General features: G+C 38.1%; 1 protein-coding gene across 1 annotated transcript; it reads left to right on the forward strand.

Moving 5' to 3' along the window:
• The first annotated feature begins 6314 nt into the window (after window positions 1-6314).
• On the forward strand, window positions 6315-9370 carry LOC138879036 (uncharacterized). Its single transcript, XM_070158610.1, has 9 exons — window positions 6315-6522; window positions 6661-6966; window positions 7153-7301; window positions 8003-8140; window positions 8198-8341; window positions 8509-8602; window positions 8655-8740; window positions 8804-8912; window positions 9027-9370. The coding sequence occupies exons 1-9, from the start codon at window positions 6315-6317 to the stop codon at window positions 9368-9370; spliced, it is 1578 nt and encodes a 525-aa protein (XP_070014711.1).
• Window positions 9371-16472: the final 7102 nt, after the last annotated feature.

Below are 16472 nucleotides of genomic sequence, written 5' to 3' on the forward strand. Positions count from 1 at the left end.
TCTGTTGTGGCTGCAGTGGATTTTATGTTGTAGCAGTGCTTTGACTTGTTCTTGATACTTGTGCATGTTTCACTCCTTTTTGAGCTGGTTTTGACTACTTGTCACTTTTTTGAACAAACCCTGCAAACAAGTACAACATGTAAGCCTTTGAGACTATTTGTATATATTTTTAATCCAAAACTCAAGTAAAAATGAGTGTAAAATGAACTAGAATCCCTAGTTATCACCCACTCGGTGGCGAAATCTAAAAGCTGTTTTAGTACAAGAAATTTACCACTCGAGGACTATCAGCGAGGCCTAAAAAGGCTAGGCTTTATTTCAAAAATCGAGAACTTGCTCTTAGTCAATTCGGACCCAGAAGTCTCGGCGACCTAAGTTCGCATCAAATCAATCCAGGCTTAGTCTAAGGGATAGCATAGAGCTCCAAGGAATGTCATATCAACCGATTAAAAAACTAAGGGTTTATTATGACTGGGTCTAGTATTCGGACCGATCGATAAAGTCATGCACTTGGATTTCTCACAAGCGAAGGCAAAATGCAGTTAAACACAAGTTGAATGCAAAATAAAGAATTTTTTATATTGATAAAAGACAATTACAAAGGCCCATGAGGGGTCCTTACACAGAAATAAAGAAGAAAAAAGCCTAATCTACTTTCGAGGGTATATCATCGGGAGACATTTTCGAGAACCGTTTCCTCAGGGACCCTATTTTGATCTTCAAAGCGTTGTCTTCGAAAACCTCCTCCGAAAAAGCAATAGATAAGGAAAAGGCTATAGCCTATCAAAGAGCAAAAGCTTTTGATAAACAAGGAAAATTGTGGCCTGGTGAAAAACTTGGCAAGTAAGAGCCTCGTCAGCACTACTATTGTGAAGCCACTTTTTGAGATATTGCACCGGTGTGGGATGAAAAAGTCAGTGGGTAGCACCACCTCACTCCATGGAAACAAAAGGAGTGAAGCACCACACCAGATTGAAGTTAAAAGAGATGAGCATCGATTTACAGTCCACATATCTTCTTATGCGGAAAGAATTTGAGGTCTCTCTCTCATTATTTCGGGCCGACAACAACAACAACAGCAACAACAATAACAACCACCCATTATAATCCCACTCAGTGGGGAAAAGCTCTGAAAAAGAGCCATGGCATAACCGACAAGGCCACTGCCATACGACCTTACGATCACGGGCTTGAACCATAGAAGTAGGAGTTTGGAGGAGGATGTAGAAAAGGGAAAGGGCTAAAGGCTGTTGAAGAAAGACTGAGTGAGGTCTTGGTTCAAGCAATCCCCTATTTATAAAGAGACAGTAACGTAATTGACGGCGCAATCAATGTCTTTGGGGAAACGTATCAACAGCGCAATCAATGCTTTTGGGGAAACGGATTGGCATCGTAATCACCGCTTTTGGGAAAATGAACCAGCGGTATAATCAGCGTTTCTAGGGAGACAAACTGATGGGATGTTTCAGTCACTACGAATGCTTACGTCACGAGCATGACATCATCACGAGAGGTTCGAGAAAGTCGAGGTCAAGATTGTTTCATATCTTTTCATTCTAAAAAATGTGGGGACTATCTGTATACGGTGAAAATAGGGAAGTTCGACTTTAGGGCTACTATGTCGCTCCACCCCTAACCTCGAAAAAGCCCGAAGCAGAGCGTGAGGTGCGACCCTGATGTGTGTCCCTCAAGGGAGCATATCGAAGGCTCACTATGGTCGACCTCAGAGCAGTACAATCGATGATCGTCATGGAAAGGCAAGAAAGCTCCCAAAGACAAGTAGTTAGAGCTGACCAGGTCTGCAAGAATAGTACAAATCCGTACTAACTCATTATACAGCTATACCAATAGCATCTCTTCGTCATTTATTAGACATGTACTATGTTGGCATTTCCCCCTCCTATATTAAGGGGACCCTTGTCATCTTGTAAGAGGATTCGGATTATTATATACACATTGAATATAATACAACATTCTCTGCTCTTCGCTTAAACAATTATTCTACACATTTATTGTTGATTCATTCATTGCTCATTATTAACCGCAAAAGGACATCTTTGAGGCCCTCATTATCATTGATCCTTCATCAGTTGTTCATTTCTATAAGCCCTATTTGGACCTCGAGGCCCTGCTCCAGCCAGCTCGAGGCCCAGCCTTGTGACCTTATTGGTGTGCATTTCTTATTTTCTTTACTTACACTTAGCATCTATTGCATAACAATTAGTATTGAAATAAATCATGTATTTTTAGAACCACAAAATCAAGGTAAACAGATGTTTGCCAATCCACTCGTGACTTCTATTAGCGTGAATTTATGGTAAATATCGCTTTTTATAAAAACAATTATATGTTATTATTTAGTATGTACATATATATATATATATATATATATATATATATATATATATATATTTATATCATTGATCAAATATCTTTTGTTAGAAATTATATTACTGGAGTTCTGCTGAGGATGCCATAATCAAACATACTTGGAAAAAAGTGGCATCTACCTTGTACACTAAAAAGTTGTACGTTTGGTGAAAATTTAGAACCAGACCTACTTTTGTTAAAGAGCATATATGGGAAAGCTGGCAGGCACACTGGCCCTTGGAAAAGTGGCTTGAAAGATCTCGTGTCGCCCCTCAAAATCGGTGTAGCGAGACTGGTGGTCCAGGCACTGGTCCAAGCAAGCATACCGGTGGTTCTAGGTCTACAGTGGAGAATACTATAAAATTGGTATTGAATTTAACCTTTTAATAGAGTAATTATATGACCTTATCTCCTATTTTAATATTTTACTCTATTATTCAGGCAATAGAATTACGCCGTCCAGCAAATTCATGGGATATATTTAAGAAGCTGTATAAAAAGAAAGGATGGGAACTTTGTGAATACCAAGTCTAAGACCGTTGGTGTAAGTTTCTTTTATAATATTTCATCATTTTAGTTGAGAATGAATATGAGGAATATTACTGGTGCAATTCACTTATTTGAAAGCTTCTTCACATCATCTCATTTCTTGTTTAATTTCTTGTTGTGATGTAGTAATGAAACACATATTGTGACTTATTCAACTTCTTATTATGCTTCAAAGAATCAGCTTATAAGTCACTAAGTATAAGTTTATTTTTACTTAAGAAGAATATCAGTTGAAAGCTTGTGATAGCATCTATTTTGGTCTAGTTTTTTTATTCTAATCTTGGAAATATAATCCTATGAGTCTATGACTGTATTGGAAAAAATTGAGTTTACATATTAAAGTGATTGGAAAATGACGAGTCATGACACGTAGACTAGTCAAAGAGTTATGATTTGCAAAGAGGCACGAGTTGTAACAGATAGAAGTAGAGGCATAAGAGGAGGCACGAGCAGATACTCAAAAGATTCAACGTCCGTACCTATTTAAGTCCAAGAATCAAGGAGAATGAATCTGACAGTACAAGAGAGTACAGATACAGTATTTAATAAGCATTAAATACTAAAAACGTTAGAGAATTTGTATTAAAATACAATGATTATGTAACGTAGCATTTAATGTCTTTAATTGTCTATAATGACCTTATTATGACAAAGGCAAAACGCATATTTCCAAGATAGCTATAAAATGAAAAGAATGGGTCAATTGTAAAGACACGAAAGACTATCTAAGTACATTGGTTTACTTTATCTTCTTCTAATTATCTTATTGCTAGCCAAATTACTTTCTCTTATACATTTTTTGATTATCAGTAACCCGAGTTCTTCTAAATTAAAGCTTTGACCGAAATTCCACTTTTTGGTTAAACAAATTGGTTCCGTTACCGGGAATCTAATAATTTATTCTTTTTTAGTTTAACTTTCCTTGTTGCATCAACCATGTCGAACAATAATGACAACATTCAAGGAAACCAACAACTTCAGGGAAATCTACAAGATAATCACACCCCGGCCCCTTCTCTACAAAGCTCTCATCGGCGGTCTCGAGAAGGCACTCCTGATGGATCTCATGCAAAATAGAAATGCTCAATTTGAAAATATTGAAACTATTGATGAAGTTTTGCAAAAACTAATTGCTGAACAGGTCAATAAAGCTCTTGAGGCTTTTGCTAGCTAGTTACCAGCTGCACCACCCACACCCACTCCAAATAACAACACTTTGGAGAACCCTCGCTCTGGGCTTGTTAATTCAGGTAGTGGTGGAACCCCCAGCGAATCACAAGAGGGAGTACCAGGTAACTTAGTCAATTCTGATTTACAAAATTTAGTACTAACATTGCAGAAACAGCTCAAGGAGCAAAGTGATCGCATAGAGAAAATATCGGGGGTGTCGCCCGTAATCAAAGGGATAGATATTCGTAACAACCCTGGAAGCCAAGTGTTGCTCCCCTCCCAATTCCAAAGAAATTCAAAATGCCCGATATTCCAAAATATGATAGAACAACTAATCCACGAAACCACATTACTGCATTCACAACAGACATAAAAGGCAACGACTTGACCAAATAGGAGATCGAATCAGTATTGGTCAAGAAATTCGGTGAAACATTCACTAAGGGTGCATTAACATGGTATTCTCTTTTACCCGAAAATTCTATAAATTCTTTTGCTGAGCTTGCAGATTCTTTCATCGAAACACACTCGGGAGCTCAAAAAGTCGAAAAAAGAATGGAAGATATTTTCAAAATCAAGCAAGGGGACTCAGAATTCCTTAGAGAGTTTGTGGACAGATTCCAACACGATAGAATAACATTACCGCGTGTACCTGACAATTGGGTAGCTATAGCCTTCACAAGTAATTTGAATGAAAAAAGCTCAGAAGCTACGAGGCGACTCAAGGAAAGTCTTCGTGAATTCCCAGCTACAACATGGAATGATGTTTACAATAAGTATAGCACGAAGCTGAGGATAGAGGAAGATATTATCTCACGATCTCAAAAAGAAGAAAAGGTAAGTTCGAGATGGGCGAAAATTGAAAAAGGGTCCGGTAAAAACAGGTACGAACCATACATGGGACCAGCGGGAAAAGCCTCACGATCAAAATAGGACAATCAAAGGTACGATCACAGGTCGAGGAATAGAGAGTCGGGCTCGTCATCAAGATTTGGGAATGATCGAAACACGCGTGAGTCACGAGATGATGATAGAAACTTGAAGGCGAGGTTTGGCGGTTATAATTTCAATGTGAGCACTTCCAAACTCATAGCTGTTTTGAGAAGCATGGGTGACAAGGTACGATGGCCAAAAGAGATGAGATCAAATCCAAACAAGCGCAATCATGATCATTGGTGTGAATTTCACAACCATCACGGGCATAAAACGGCAGACTGTAGGTTTTTACAAAGTGAAGTTGATCATTTGTTAAAATAGGGTTATCTCACCGAGTTATTTAGTGAGAAAGGTAAGCAAGCATACATGAAGAATAGGCAGGATCCCCCTAAACCACCTTCTCCCAAAAGGACCATCAACGTTATAAGTGGAGGTGAAGACATCAATAGTGTGACGTACACAGCAACCAATAAAATTTCCAAAGTCATAATTACCCAAGGGAAACGGATGCGACATGTTTTAGAGGAAGAAAGCATTACGTTTGATGATGTAGATGTGGATGACGTATTATCTCCTCATAACGATGCACTAGTAATATCTCTACTTGTACATGATACTAATGTAAAACGAGTTTTGATTAATCTAGGTAGTTCCGTGAACATTATTCTATTAAGAGTATTATGTGAGATGCAAGCTGAAGATAAATTAATACCAAAGGCGCATACTCTATCTGGATTCAACAATTCCAGTGTCGTGACGAAAGGAGAGGTAATACTTACTGCATTCGTAGAAGGAGTTGTCAAAGATACAAAGATTCAGGTAGTAGATATGGAGATGGCTTACAATATGATCCTTGGGAGACCATGGATCCACGAGATGGATGTCGTTCCATCAAACTTTGCATCAAGTTAATAAATTTCCATCACCATTGGGGAATATGTCAAATCCATGGGGACCAACTTACATCCAGGAAAATCAACTTTGTAGCGAATTCAAGTACGAGAAATGAAGAAAAATAGCAATCACAGAATCCAGTTGAGGGTACCACAACACAAACCTCAACTGAACAAAGGCGAACAGATGTGGACTCAAGGCCAAATACCATTCAAGAACCAGAGGAAAATGAAAATATCAAGACAACAATTGAATAACTAGAGGTTGTGGTGTTATTTGCACAATGGCCTGATAGGAAAGTCTATGTAGGGGCCAATCTAAGCCAGGACATGAAAGGTAAGTTGATTAAATTTTTGAAAACTAACGTGGATTGCTTTGCTTGGTCCCACTCTGATATGACAGGAATACCACCGGAGGTAATGACTCACAAATTAATTGAAGACCCATCGTATCCTCCTGTCAAGCAAAAGAAGAGAAAGCAAGGAACTTTCAAAAATCAGGTGATTCAAGATGAGGTTCAAAAATTACTAAAGATTGGGTCTATTCGTGAGGTAAAGTATCCTAATTGGTTAGCCAATACTGTTGTGGTACCGAAGAAGAATGGTAAGTGGCGAGTTTGTGTAGATTACACAGACCTTAACAAAGTCTGTCCTAAAGATTCTTTTCCACAACCACATATAGATCAACTAATTGATGTTATTGTAGGACATGAATTATTAAGTTTTTTAGATGTGTATTCAGGATACAATCAGATCAAAATGGATCTGATAGATGAAGAACAAACTTCCTTCATAACTGACAGGGGGACTTACTGTTATAAAGTAATGCCTTTTGGTCTCAAAAATGCTGGTGCAACGTATCAAAGACTAGTGACTAAAATGTTTCAAGAACATTTGGGGAAAACTATGGAAGTATATATAGACGACATGCTTGTCACAACTCAACATTCAGGGGATCATATATCACACTCATCTGATGCATTTCAGATTTTGCAAAAATTTAATATGAAATTAAATCCTGAGAAGTGTGCATTCGGTGTTGCATCAGGTAAGTTTTTAGATTTTCTTGTCTCTAACCGTGGTATTGAAGTGAATCCCACACAGATTAAGGCCATTGAAGAAATCCCTGACATACTTACAAGCAAAAAAGAAGTGCAGAGGTTGACAGGAAGAATTGCAGCCTTGGGAAGATTCATTTCTAAATCATCAGAAAAGTGCTTTAAATTCTTTTCAGCTCTTAAAAAGCAAGATCATTTCGAATGGAACGAGGAATGTCAACAGGCACTCAAAAATTTGAAGACATACTTATCAAATCCGCCACTTCTCGCAAAACCAAAGGTTGGGGAAAGACTGCTCATCTACCTTGTCGTCTCAGAAGTAGCGGTAAGTGTTGTTTTAGTCCGAGAGGACTAGGGTAAACAATCTCCGATCTATTATGTCAGCAAATCTTTATTAGATGTAGAGACACGGTATCCTCAATTAGAAAAGCTTGCACTTGCATTAATCATGGCATCTAGAAAATTAAGGCCTTATCTTCAATGTCATCCTATTATTGTAGTAACTACTTATCCATTACGCAATATATTACACAAGCATGAGTTGTCAAGTAGGTTAGCCAAGTGGGCTATAGAATTAAGTGAATATGATATCACATACCAACCTAGAACTGCTATAAAATCTCAAGTGTTAGCTGATTTCATGGCTGATTTTAGCCAAGGGATGCAATTAGAAGCAGAAAAAGAATTGCAGGTGCTCAACGGAGCTAACCCAGGAATTTGGACCTTATTTGTTGATGGTTCATCTAACATAAAGGTTAGGCTTAGGGATTGTTTTGGTACCACCTACGGGTGAAACCATTCGACAAGCCATTAAATATCATTCTATAACTAACAATGAGGTAGAGTATGAGGCAGTGATTGCAGGTTTAGAACTGGCACGAGAACTTGGCATTAATCAGATTGTAATCATGAGCGATTCGCAGCTCGTGGTTAACCAAATGCTTGACTTATACCGCTAGGGAAGCACGAATGCAACAGTATTTAGAGAAGGTACGGGATCTAATCAGGCAATTCCAAACCTAGAAGGTTATGCTAATACCAAGAGATGAAACTGTTGAGGCGGATGCCTTAGCTAATCTTGCATCTGCAGCAGACGTGGCAAGCAATGAAAATGCTTCTGTAATACATTTGTTTCATTCAGTGCTCGATCCAGATAAAAATGAGGTAAATTTTAATAACTTAACCTGGGATTGGAGGAACGAGATTGTTGTCTTTTTGTAGAATAGTATCATTCCTGAAGACAAGAGGAAAGCTCACGCGCTTCGAAAAAAGGCTGCTCGATATTGCTTAAAGCAAGGCAATCTTTATCAGAAAATGTTCGGCGGTCCCTTAGCAAGATGCATCGGACCTTCTCAGACAGAATACGTAATGAGAGAAATACACTAGGGGCATTGTAGGAATCATGCAGGAGGAAGATCACTGGTAAGAACCCTAATAAGTGCAGGTTATTATTGGCCCAAAATGGAAGAAGAAGCGGAAAGTTTCGTGGCTAAATGTGATAAATGCCAAAGGTACGGTAATAATATGCATAGACCTACAGAGTTGCTACATCCGGTCACTGCACTGTAGTCGTTTATGAAATGGGAGATGGATATCGTGGATCCACTACTACAAGCAAAAGGACAGGTAAAATTTTTGCTCGTACTCACTGACTATTTTACTAAATGGGTGGAAGCAGGAGCATTCAAACAGATGCATGAAAAAGATGTTAAAGAGTTCATTTGGTGGAATATCATATGCCGATTTGGTGTACCAAAGGAAATCGTATGCGACAATGGCCCTCAATTTATAGGCACGCAAATCACAGAGTTCTTTTGAAGTTGGCAGATCAAAAGAATTACATCCACACCTTATCATCCAGTGGGTAATGGGCAAGCTGAGTCAACAAACAAAATCATTATCAACAATTTAAAGAAAAGTTTAGAGGAGTCCAAAGGTAATTGGCCAGAAGTGTTACCTGGTATTTTATGGGCATACCACACAACAGCAAAAACAAGTACATGAGAAACACCATTTTCATTGGTTTGTGGAGCTGAAGCTTTAATTCCAGTTGAGATAGGAGAGCCAAGTACAAGATTTACACATGCATCAGAAGAGTCTAATAACAAAGAAATGCGCATAAATCTTGATCTACTTGAAGGAAAAAGGGAAGTTGCACTGATAAGAATGGCAGCACAAATGCATGTCATAGAACGATACTACAACCGAAAAGCACGCCTAAGATTCTTCAAAATTGGGGACTTCGTGCTCAAAAAGGTTTTTCAATCTATGAAGGCAGCTAATGCAGCGAAATTAAGTCCAACATGGGAAGGATCCTATAGGATTCGTGATATTGCAGGTAAAGGAGCATACGAGCTGGAAACAATGGATGGCAAGATACTACCTTCATATTAGAATGTTGTTCGCCTGAAGAGATACTATTTCTAAGAAATACCCACGGTTAGGTATTCGTATTTTAAAATTTAATTTTTGAATTGTTAAATTTTACTAACGATTTTAGATGATAGGAAAAAAGCTAGCCCGTACTAAATGATGAGTCACAACCTGCAAGGCACGTGGAATAAATTAAACTTCCCGGTCTAGGGTTACAATTATTCTGATAGAAATTCAAACGGGCTAAGCAGTATTCATCTATAATCACACCCCCGAGTCCCGTATGTTTTTTCCTTTTCAGGGAAAGGACCAAATAAGAGGAATAATAAAGTGCTCGAGGCCTCATACTTCAACGCTCAAACACTTGGGGGACTATATAATATACACGGGCATGTGTATAAATAAGGCAAAGAAGATTGAAAAATAATCAAATATCAAGCCTGAAAAGTTCACTCAATGAATGAGTCAAGTACAGAGCAAAGTCACGAGCTAAGCCTAAAGAAAGACCTTACCATAGCTAGAGTAAAGGCAATGTACTGAAACGGGTTATAAATAAAAACCTCGTGTACTCAATGAATGAGTCAAGTATAGAGCAAAGTCACGAGCTAAGCCTAAAGAAAGACCTTACCATAGCTAGGGTAAAGGCAATGTACTGAAACGGGTTATAAATAAAAACCTCATGTTTATTTTTCTTTTTTAAATCTTTTATAAGAAAAACAGTTACGAGAAAGTTGTAGATGTAATTCAAATACATGTAAAGTGTTATTCAAAACTAGACAAAGTTCAAATAAAAACTTGTCAAAGTTATTTTCAGAAACATGTGTATTCCTATTTCCTTTATCATATATTAACACCGTTATGAAGTTGAGACGTCTTCGTCATTATATGTCGAATATAAAAAGGCCCTCTTTTATAAAATTCATGATTAATTTAAGTATTCATGAAGTTAACAAAAGCATTTTTTGAAGAGTAAAAATGCAAGTTATTCAGTAAGTCCTTAGAAATAAAGGCAAGAATAAACAAAACAGAAGTTCAAATAGTAACGAAAAACTTCTTAATATTAAAAAGCTTAGACAAAGTATGAACTTAGTCATAAACTGAAAATTATTTATACATATTGCCCCATAAAAGGTCTGGGGACTTAAGTTTCCAAAACAAACCCTCAAATGAGACCAAGGGTTTTAACCACAATTTTCCAAAAAGAAAAGAAGAGACAAAGGAATTCAAACAACTTAAACTTGTCACTGAGAAGATGAAGGAACTGAAGCAGGTACATCAACAGCAGCGGGTTCAACTTGGCTTGAAGGAGTGGGGATACCCGTATCATCTTCAACATTTGCGGAAGCTTTGACCACGGGAGAAGGAAAATCTTGGTTCTGCTGAGTCTTCTTGATAGTTTCATTGATCTTAGCTAATTCAAATTCCAAGTTAAAATTCTCTTGGCTAGCTTCAACAAGGGTATCACGACGAGAATTCAAAAATGCCCAACTCACTTCAATGGCAGACTTATCTTCAAGGATCTCATAATCTCTTTCCCAGTCAGCGATTTCATTCTTTAGCTTTTCATTTTCAGCCAAGGCATATTCATAAGAAGCTTGAAGAGAGGCATGGGAGTTTTCTAAGGAACAAACCTTATCAGAAAAAACCCGGAGGTCTTTTTGGGCTTGAGTCAAATTCTGGACGAGTTCACCAGCATAGGCTTCTTTTGCATCCAAGAGAGCCTTCAACTCTTTAATATCTTCACTTGCCTTGGAAAGCTTCTCGGAAAAAGAAGTTTCAAGGCGAGCCTTTTCCTTATTTGCTTGACTGGAGGAAGCCTTTTCAACTGTCAATTCCGAAGTCAAAGCCCGCACCTGCTGCTCCAAAGTAGTTTTACTTTCTTTTAAGAACTCTACGTCGATCTGAAAACTTTCATACTGTTCCTTCCAATTATATGCCTCCAATTGGTAATCACGCACTAACTGCTCTGAGAGGGTAACCCTTTTCATCATCTCCGTGCCGATGAGATTGGCCTAAAAATGGGGAAAGGGTGGGAAATGAGAATCCCAAAGATAGAAAAATGACAAAGTAAAAGTTAGAAAAAAGGAATACCTTTAAAGAAGCATGCACAATATCATTCATCAAAGTCAAAGAAATATGGCTCTCTAGCTTGGCACTCTCAACATGACCAATTAAAGGCTTTAGCCACACATATGCTTGACCCAATTTCCTTAAAAGGTTGCCCTCAGCGGGGACTTCAATAATCACTTGCCTCATAGAACCACTCCTACTTAAGGAGCCAACCTCAACATGGTGAGTAGGTGGAGGAGGAATTGTCGAAGGAGGAACAATAGAAGTAGTAAATAATAGCCTGGGGAGGAACGAAAGCAGCCATAATCGGCAAAGTAGGAGTCACCGGTACGGGAGGAGAAAAAGAAGCCAAGGGAGCTTTATCAGAAACGGGACCTAAACTTTCACTACCAAACCCGCGGTCAAAAAGTTGCTCAACAGAATCATGAGCAGCAGCGGGAGCATCATCAACATCATCAGGGATCACTATCGGGGCTTCAATAGATTCAGTAAGAAGAATAGAACGGCAGGGGGATGCTTCTGCTTCATCATCGGAAATAATGTGTCTACGAGCTCGTGGCCTTATTACCAAGGAACCCCTGTCTTCATCTTCTTCGGAATCTTGGTCATCAACGGCTTTTCTTTTCTATGAAGAGCCCAGAATTATTTCTTGATCCCTTTCCAAAGATATACGAGAAGCCGCAACCGCCTCAGCAGTAACTCCTCGAATAGCAAATCCTGATAGAAAGAAGGATTGAGATAAGTTCTGGAAAAAACAATATGTAAAATAAAATAAAAGCTCTTACCATGAGTTCTTACTTTCCAACCAAAACGTTGGGAAAGGGTCTTCCAAGATCTACCATCCATTGGTGCAATACTCAACAGCTTTCCTACCCAATCACGGAAAATGGGAACATCTTCCACAACTCCCATGGTTGCTAGAAAACAAAAGTAAAATTAGAAAAATCAACAAAATTGAAGAAAAAGGTACAAGAAAGTTAGAAGACTCACATGAAAAATTCCACTTCTCAGGGAAGGGAACGTTCCCATTACCCACTAAACTAACAGTGGGGGCAGCAACAAACCTGGCATACCAGCCACGGTCTTTGTCATCTTCAGGGCTAACTAGAACTCTTTTGCTCCTGGCTACTAGTGTAAAAACGTCATTACGAAAGAGTCTAGGGGAGTAAAGATGAATTAGATGTGGGCAAGTAAAAGGCACACTGGCTATGTTGGTCAAATGCCTCAAACAAGCAACAACCCTCCATATTATTGGGCCAATTTGACCTAAGCAAACATCAAAGAAATGAATGAACTCGAGTATAACAGGATCAATAGCAGATTTGAATCCTAATATGAAAGGGTACGTATAGACAAAGGAAAATCCGGCTAAGTAAGAGGTAATTCTTTGATTCGGATTGGGAATAATGATAGGAAAGTCATGACTCTAATGGCAGTCTCTACGTACTAAAGAAATCAAACCTTTAGTGACTTGAGTGGGATAGATATCAGCACGATCTAAAGAAGATACTTGATTTCTAAGAGATTCTCTGTCATTATAGAAAGATAGTTCCACAGGAACTATCTCCTCTACTAGAGGTTCACGAAAAGGTTCAAAAGATTCCTTACCTCTAGAAGAAGATCTGTGTGAAAGAGAACCTCTAGTTCTAGAAGAAGGGTCAGAACTAGGCGAAGGAAGAGAAGAACCACGCAAGGATGAAGATCCTAAATTATGAAGCTTACCTCCTCTTTTGCTCCTACTAGAGGCATTAGGGAAGTTATCAACTATGGGGACCCTTCTAGGGTTAGGGTTTGATGAATACATGATAGTACGAGGAAGAAACAAACAAAGATTCAAGAACTGAATATTTTGAGAACTTTATGTGATAAAGACAAAGAAGAAAACTATATTTATACTGCGAAGCAACCGTCAAAGGAAAAGGTGCAATGATGGAAAAGTCATAATGAGAATTGACGCTTCGTGGTTAGTGAAGCCGTGAAAAAGCCCTAAAAGCACTGCAAAGTTGCAGAACCAGTAAAAGGGGTGCCACGCGTGAAGAGCATTAAATGGAAGTGACAAATGAAGCGTTGATTTTGCTATAGCATTAATGGTGACAAAAATTCCCGTTTTAATGAATTCAACTTCCCAAATATTCAATTGATGAATAAATGGCAAGTGGAGGGACTATCTGTATTGGGAAAAATTGAGTTTACATATTAAAGTGATTGGAAGATGATGTGTCATGACACGTAGACTGGTCAAAGAGTTATGATTGGCAAAGAGGCACGAGTTGCAACAGATACGAGCAGAGGCATAAGAGGAGGTACGAGCGGATACTCAAAAGATTCAACGCCCATACTTATTTAAGTCCAAGAATCAAGGAGAATGAATCTGACAGCACAAGAGAGTACAGATACAGTATTTAATGAGCATTAAATACTAAAAATATTAGAGAATTTGTATTAAAATACAATGATTATGTAACATAGCATTTAATGTCTTTAATTGTCTATAATGGCCATATTATGACAAAGGCAAAATGCATATTTCCAAGATAGCTATAAAAGGGAAAGAATGAGTCAATTGTAAAGACACGAAAGACTATATGAATACATTGGTTTACTTTATCTTCTTCTAATTATCTTATTGCTAGCCAAATTACTTTCTCTTATACATTTTTTGATTATCAGTAACTCGGGTTCTTCTAAATTAAAGTTTTGACCGAAATTCCACTTTTTGGTTAAACAATGATAAGTTGATATATGACAATATTATTTTTATGAGTTTTAGAGAATTGCTTCTTTGCATATGTGATTCAAGTTTTAAACTACATATAATGAACTTTGCTTCTTTAGTTGCTTATGTGAGTGAGCTGTAAAACTTAATTATAGGAAATTTTTGTATATTACTTCTCATTAGTTTCTTATTTTGATAAAATGGAAGCTGCGATGGTTGCTGCTATTCCGATGATTCACAAGAAGTTCAAAATGGCCTATACTTGGATGCATGTTGTCGGTGCGTGTGTATGGATTGGGCTCTCAAGCTGCGACTCTCAAAGTGCTTGAGGAGGAGGTGTTGCGCATGAGAGAAACACAAGAGAGGATTCTTCAAGAGCGCGTGGACCATGCAAGAGGTCTCGCGTTTGAATCAACAGAATGGCATTATCATCTGGTGGTCCTACTCCCTTTCACAGGGACTCACCAATTGTTAGACTTTAGCTACTTGGATACTCTCTAAGTGCTATTTTAACGTTGGCAGGCTTTTGATTGTTGGATGCTTTGTAATTTTTAATATGTTTAGACTTTTTCTAGTAGAACTTATGTTTTAGCATGTTTTAACTTCCTATGTTTTATTATATACTATTTCATATTATGTTTGTTAGTTGTCTTTATGCTTTTAGCTAATTTTTGCATAAGTATTAGTATTAATTATTTATTAAATCAAAAAGTCCAAAATTAAATTTGTGACAGATCTACTTGGTCAAAAACATTCACCAAATTCTTAAATAGTGATGGAAACTAATGTGTCACAAATATTACGTATAATGTGTCCCAAATTTGTCACCAATATAGCTGCCAAATTGTCAATTTGTGATGGAAATTTTGTCACAATTTATTTGTGACAAAATATTCTGTCACAATTGTTGTGAATAGATAAATAAATTTGTCTCGAAAACTATTGTGTCACAATTTTTCTCACGGATATATTTGTCACATATCTGTCTCTATTTTGTGACGGAATCAAGCTACACGCAGGGCTCTATATTGTGACGGGCGATTTTTGTCATAAATCTGTCACAAAAATTTGTGACCGAAATTTGATCCGTCAAAAAATATTTACGACCAAAGGTTCTGGGACGTCCGCGTTTTTGTCACAATTCCGTCACAAACACAAATTTGTGACGGAATTGTGACAGAACCGTCCGTCACAATTTTACTGTTTTCTTGTAGTGATAACCAGGTAAGTAACCTGCTATAATATTGTATACGGTGAAATCGGAGGGTCCAATTTCTTGTCATTAAGGCACTTCGGGAGATCACCTCGACGGCTCGAGGTCGCGGCCGAGTATACTCCCTCGAGGGTCATCGACACTCGATCTCAGGGTAGTAATGATCACAACTATAGTAGAAATGGGGAGTTCCCAAGGTACACGGTTAGGATTGACAGAGCCTAGTGAACTACTCTAAACCCGAATCAGGACGTCATCTAGTTGTCCCATCTCTATATCTTTGTAACTAATGCATTTTGTACTATCTTGGGATCCCCCTCGTATATAAAGGGGATCCTTGTCATTTTGTAAATCTATGTTGCTTCAGTTGCTCTACACGAAATATACAAGAACATTCTCTCTGTTCTCTAACACATTCTCGTGATATTATTGCTTCCATTTATTATCTTCATTATTGTTCATCATTTATTGCTTCTCATTGGCCATAAAGAGCCTCCGTTGATTTTATTATAACTGTTAGTCATACCTAGACCACCTTCGATAGCTCACAGCCGAGCTCCGGAATCGACCTCGAGGCCCCCGAATCAACAAGCTCGAGGCCTCGATTGTTAACCAATCGGTTTGATTACTACCTTATCCTTAATTCTTATCTCGTTTCTAAGTCTCACACATAACATCATCTGCTTAACAACTAGCATAAAAATAGATCACGTATTTTTAGAGTCACATAATCAAATTTAATTGTTATTACCCATTTTCACGGTAAATAGTTTGGCGCCCACCGTGGGGCTAAAAATAATAGTGATTATTTTCTTGCTAGTTTCATTACACAACGCAAGTTATCTTTCACACCCTTTCTTGTCCAGATCTTCAATTTCAGGTCAAAATGCCCAGCTCAGTAAATAAAGTTGAAAACGACAATCTTGAAAACCACGGAGAGAACGGTGTGGCTGCTCCAAGTGTTGGTGTGCCACCATGAAATCTTGAGAACGCACCAGGACCAATTCCACCGGACGTAGGTTCACGCGACGCCCAGCAGGTCGATATAAGCTCACATACCAACAGGAGTGTGCACCAAGGAGATCCACAGGAAGCTCAGAAAATCCCAAAACCAGGGAAGAATG

This window comes from Nicotiana sylvestris, chromosome 10 (genome assembly GCF_000393655.2).
Source record: "Nicotiana sylvestris chromosome 10, ASM39365v2, whole genome shotgun sequence".
NCBI lineage: Eukaryota > Viridiplantae > Streptophyta > Magnoliopsida > Solanales > Solanaceae > Nicotiana > Nicotiana sylvestris.

What these genes read in the sequence shown, in the direction of transcription:
- LOC138879036 (XM_070158610.1), top strand. Translation starts at nt 6,315, where the DNA reads ATGACAGGAATACCACCGGAGGTAATGACTCACAAATTAATTGAAGAC. An exon ending in TTGGTGTACCAAAGGAAATC is followed by an intron (nt 8,741 to 8,803) that starts GTATGCGACAAT and finishes TGAAGTTGGCAG; the next exon opens with ATCAAAAGAATTACATCCAC. An exon ending in AAGTTTAGAGGAGTCCAAAG is followed by an intron (nt 8,913 to 9,026) that starts GTAATTGGCCAG and finishes CTTTAATTCCAG; the next exon opens with TTGAGATAGGAGAGCCAAGT.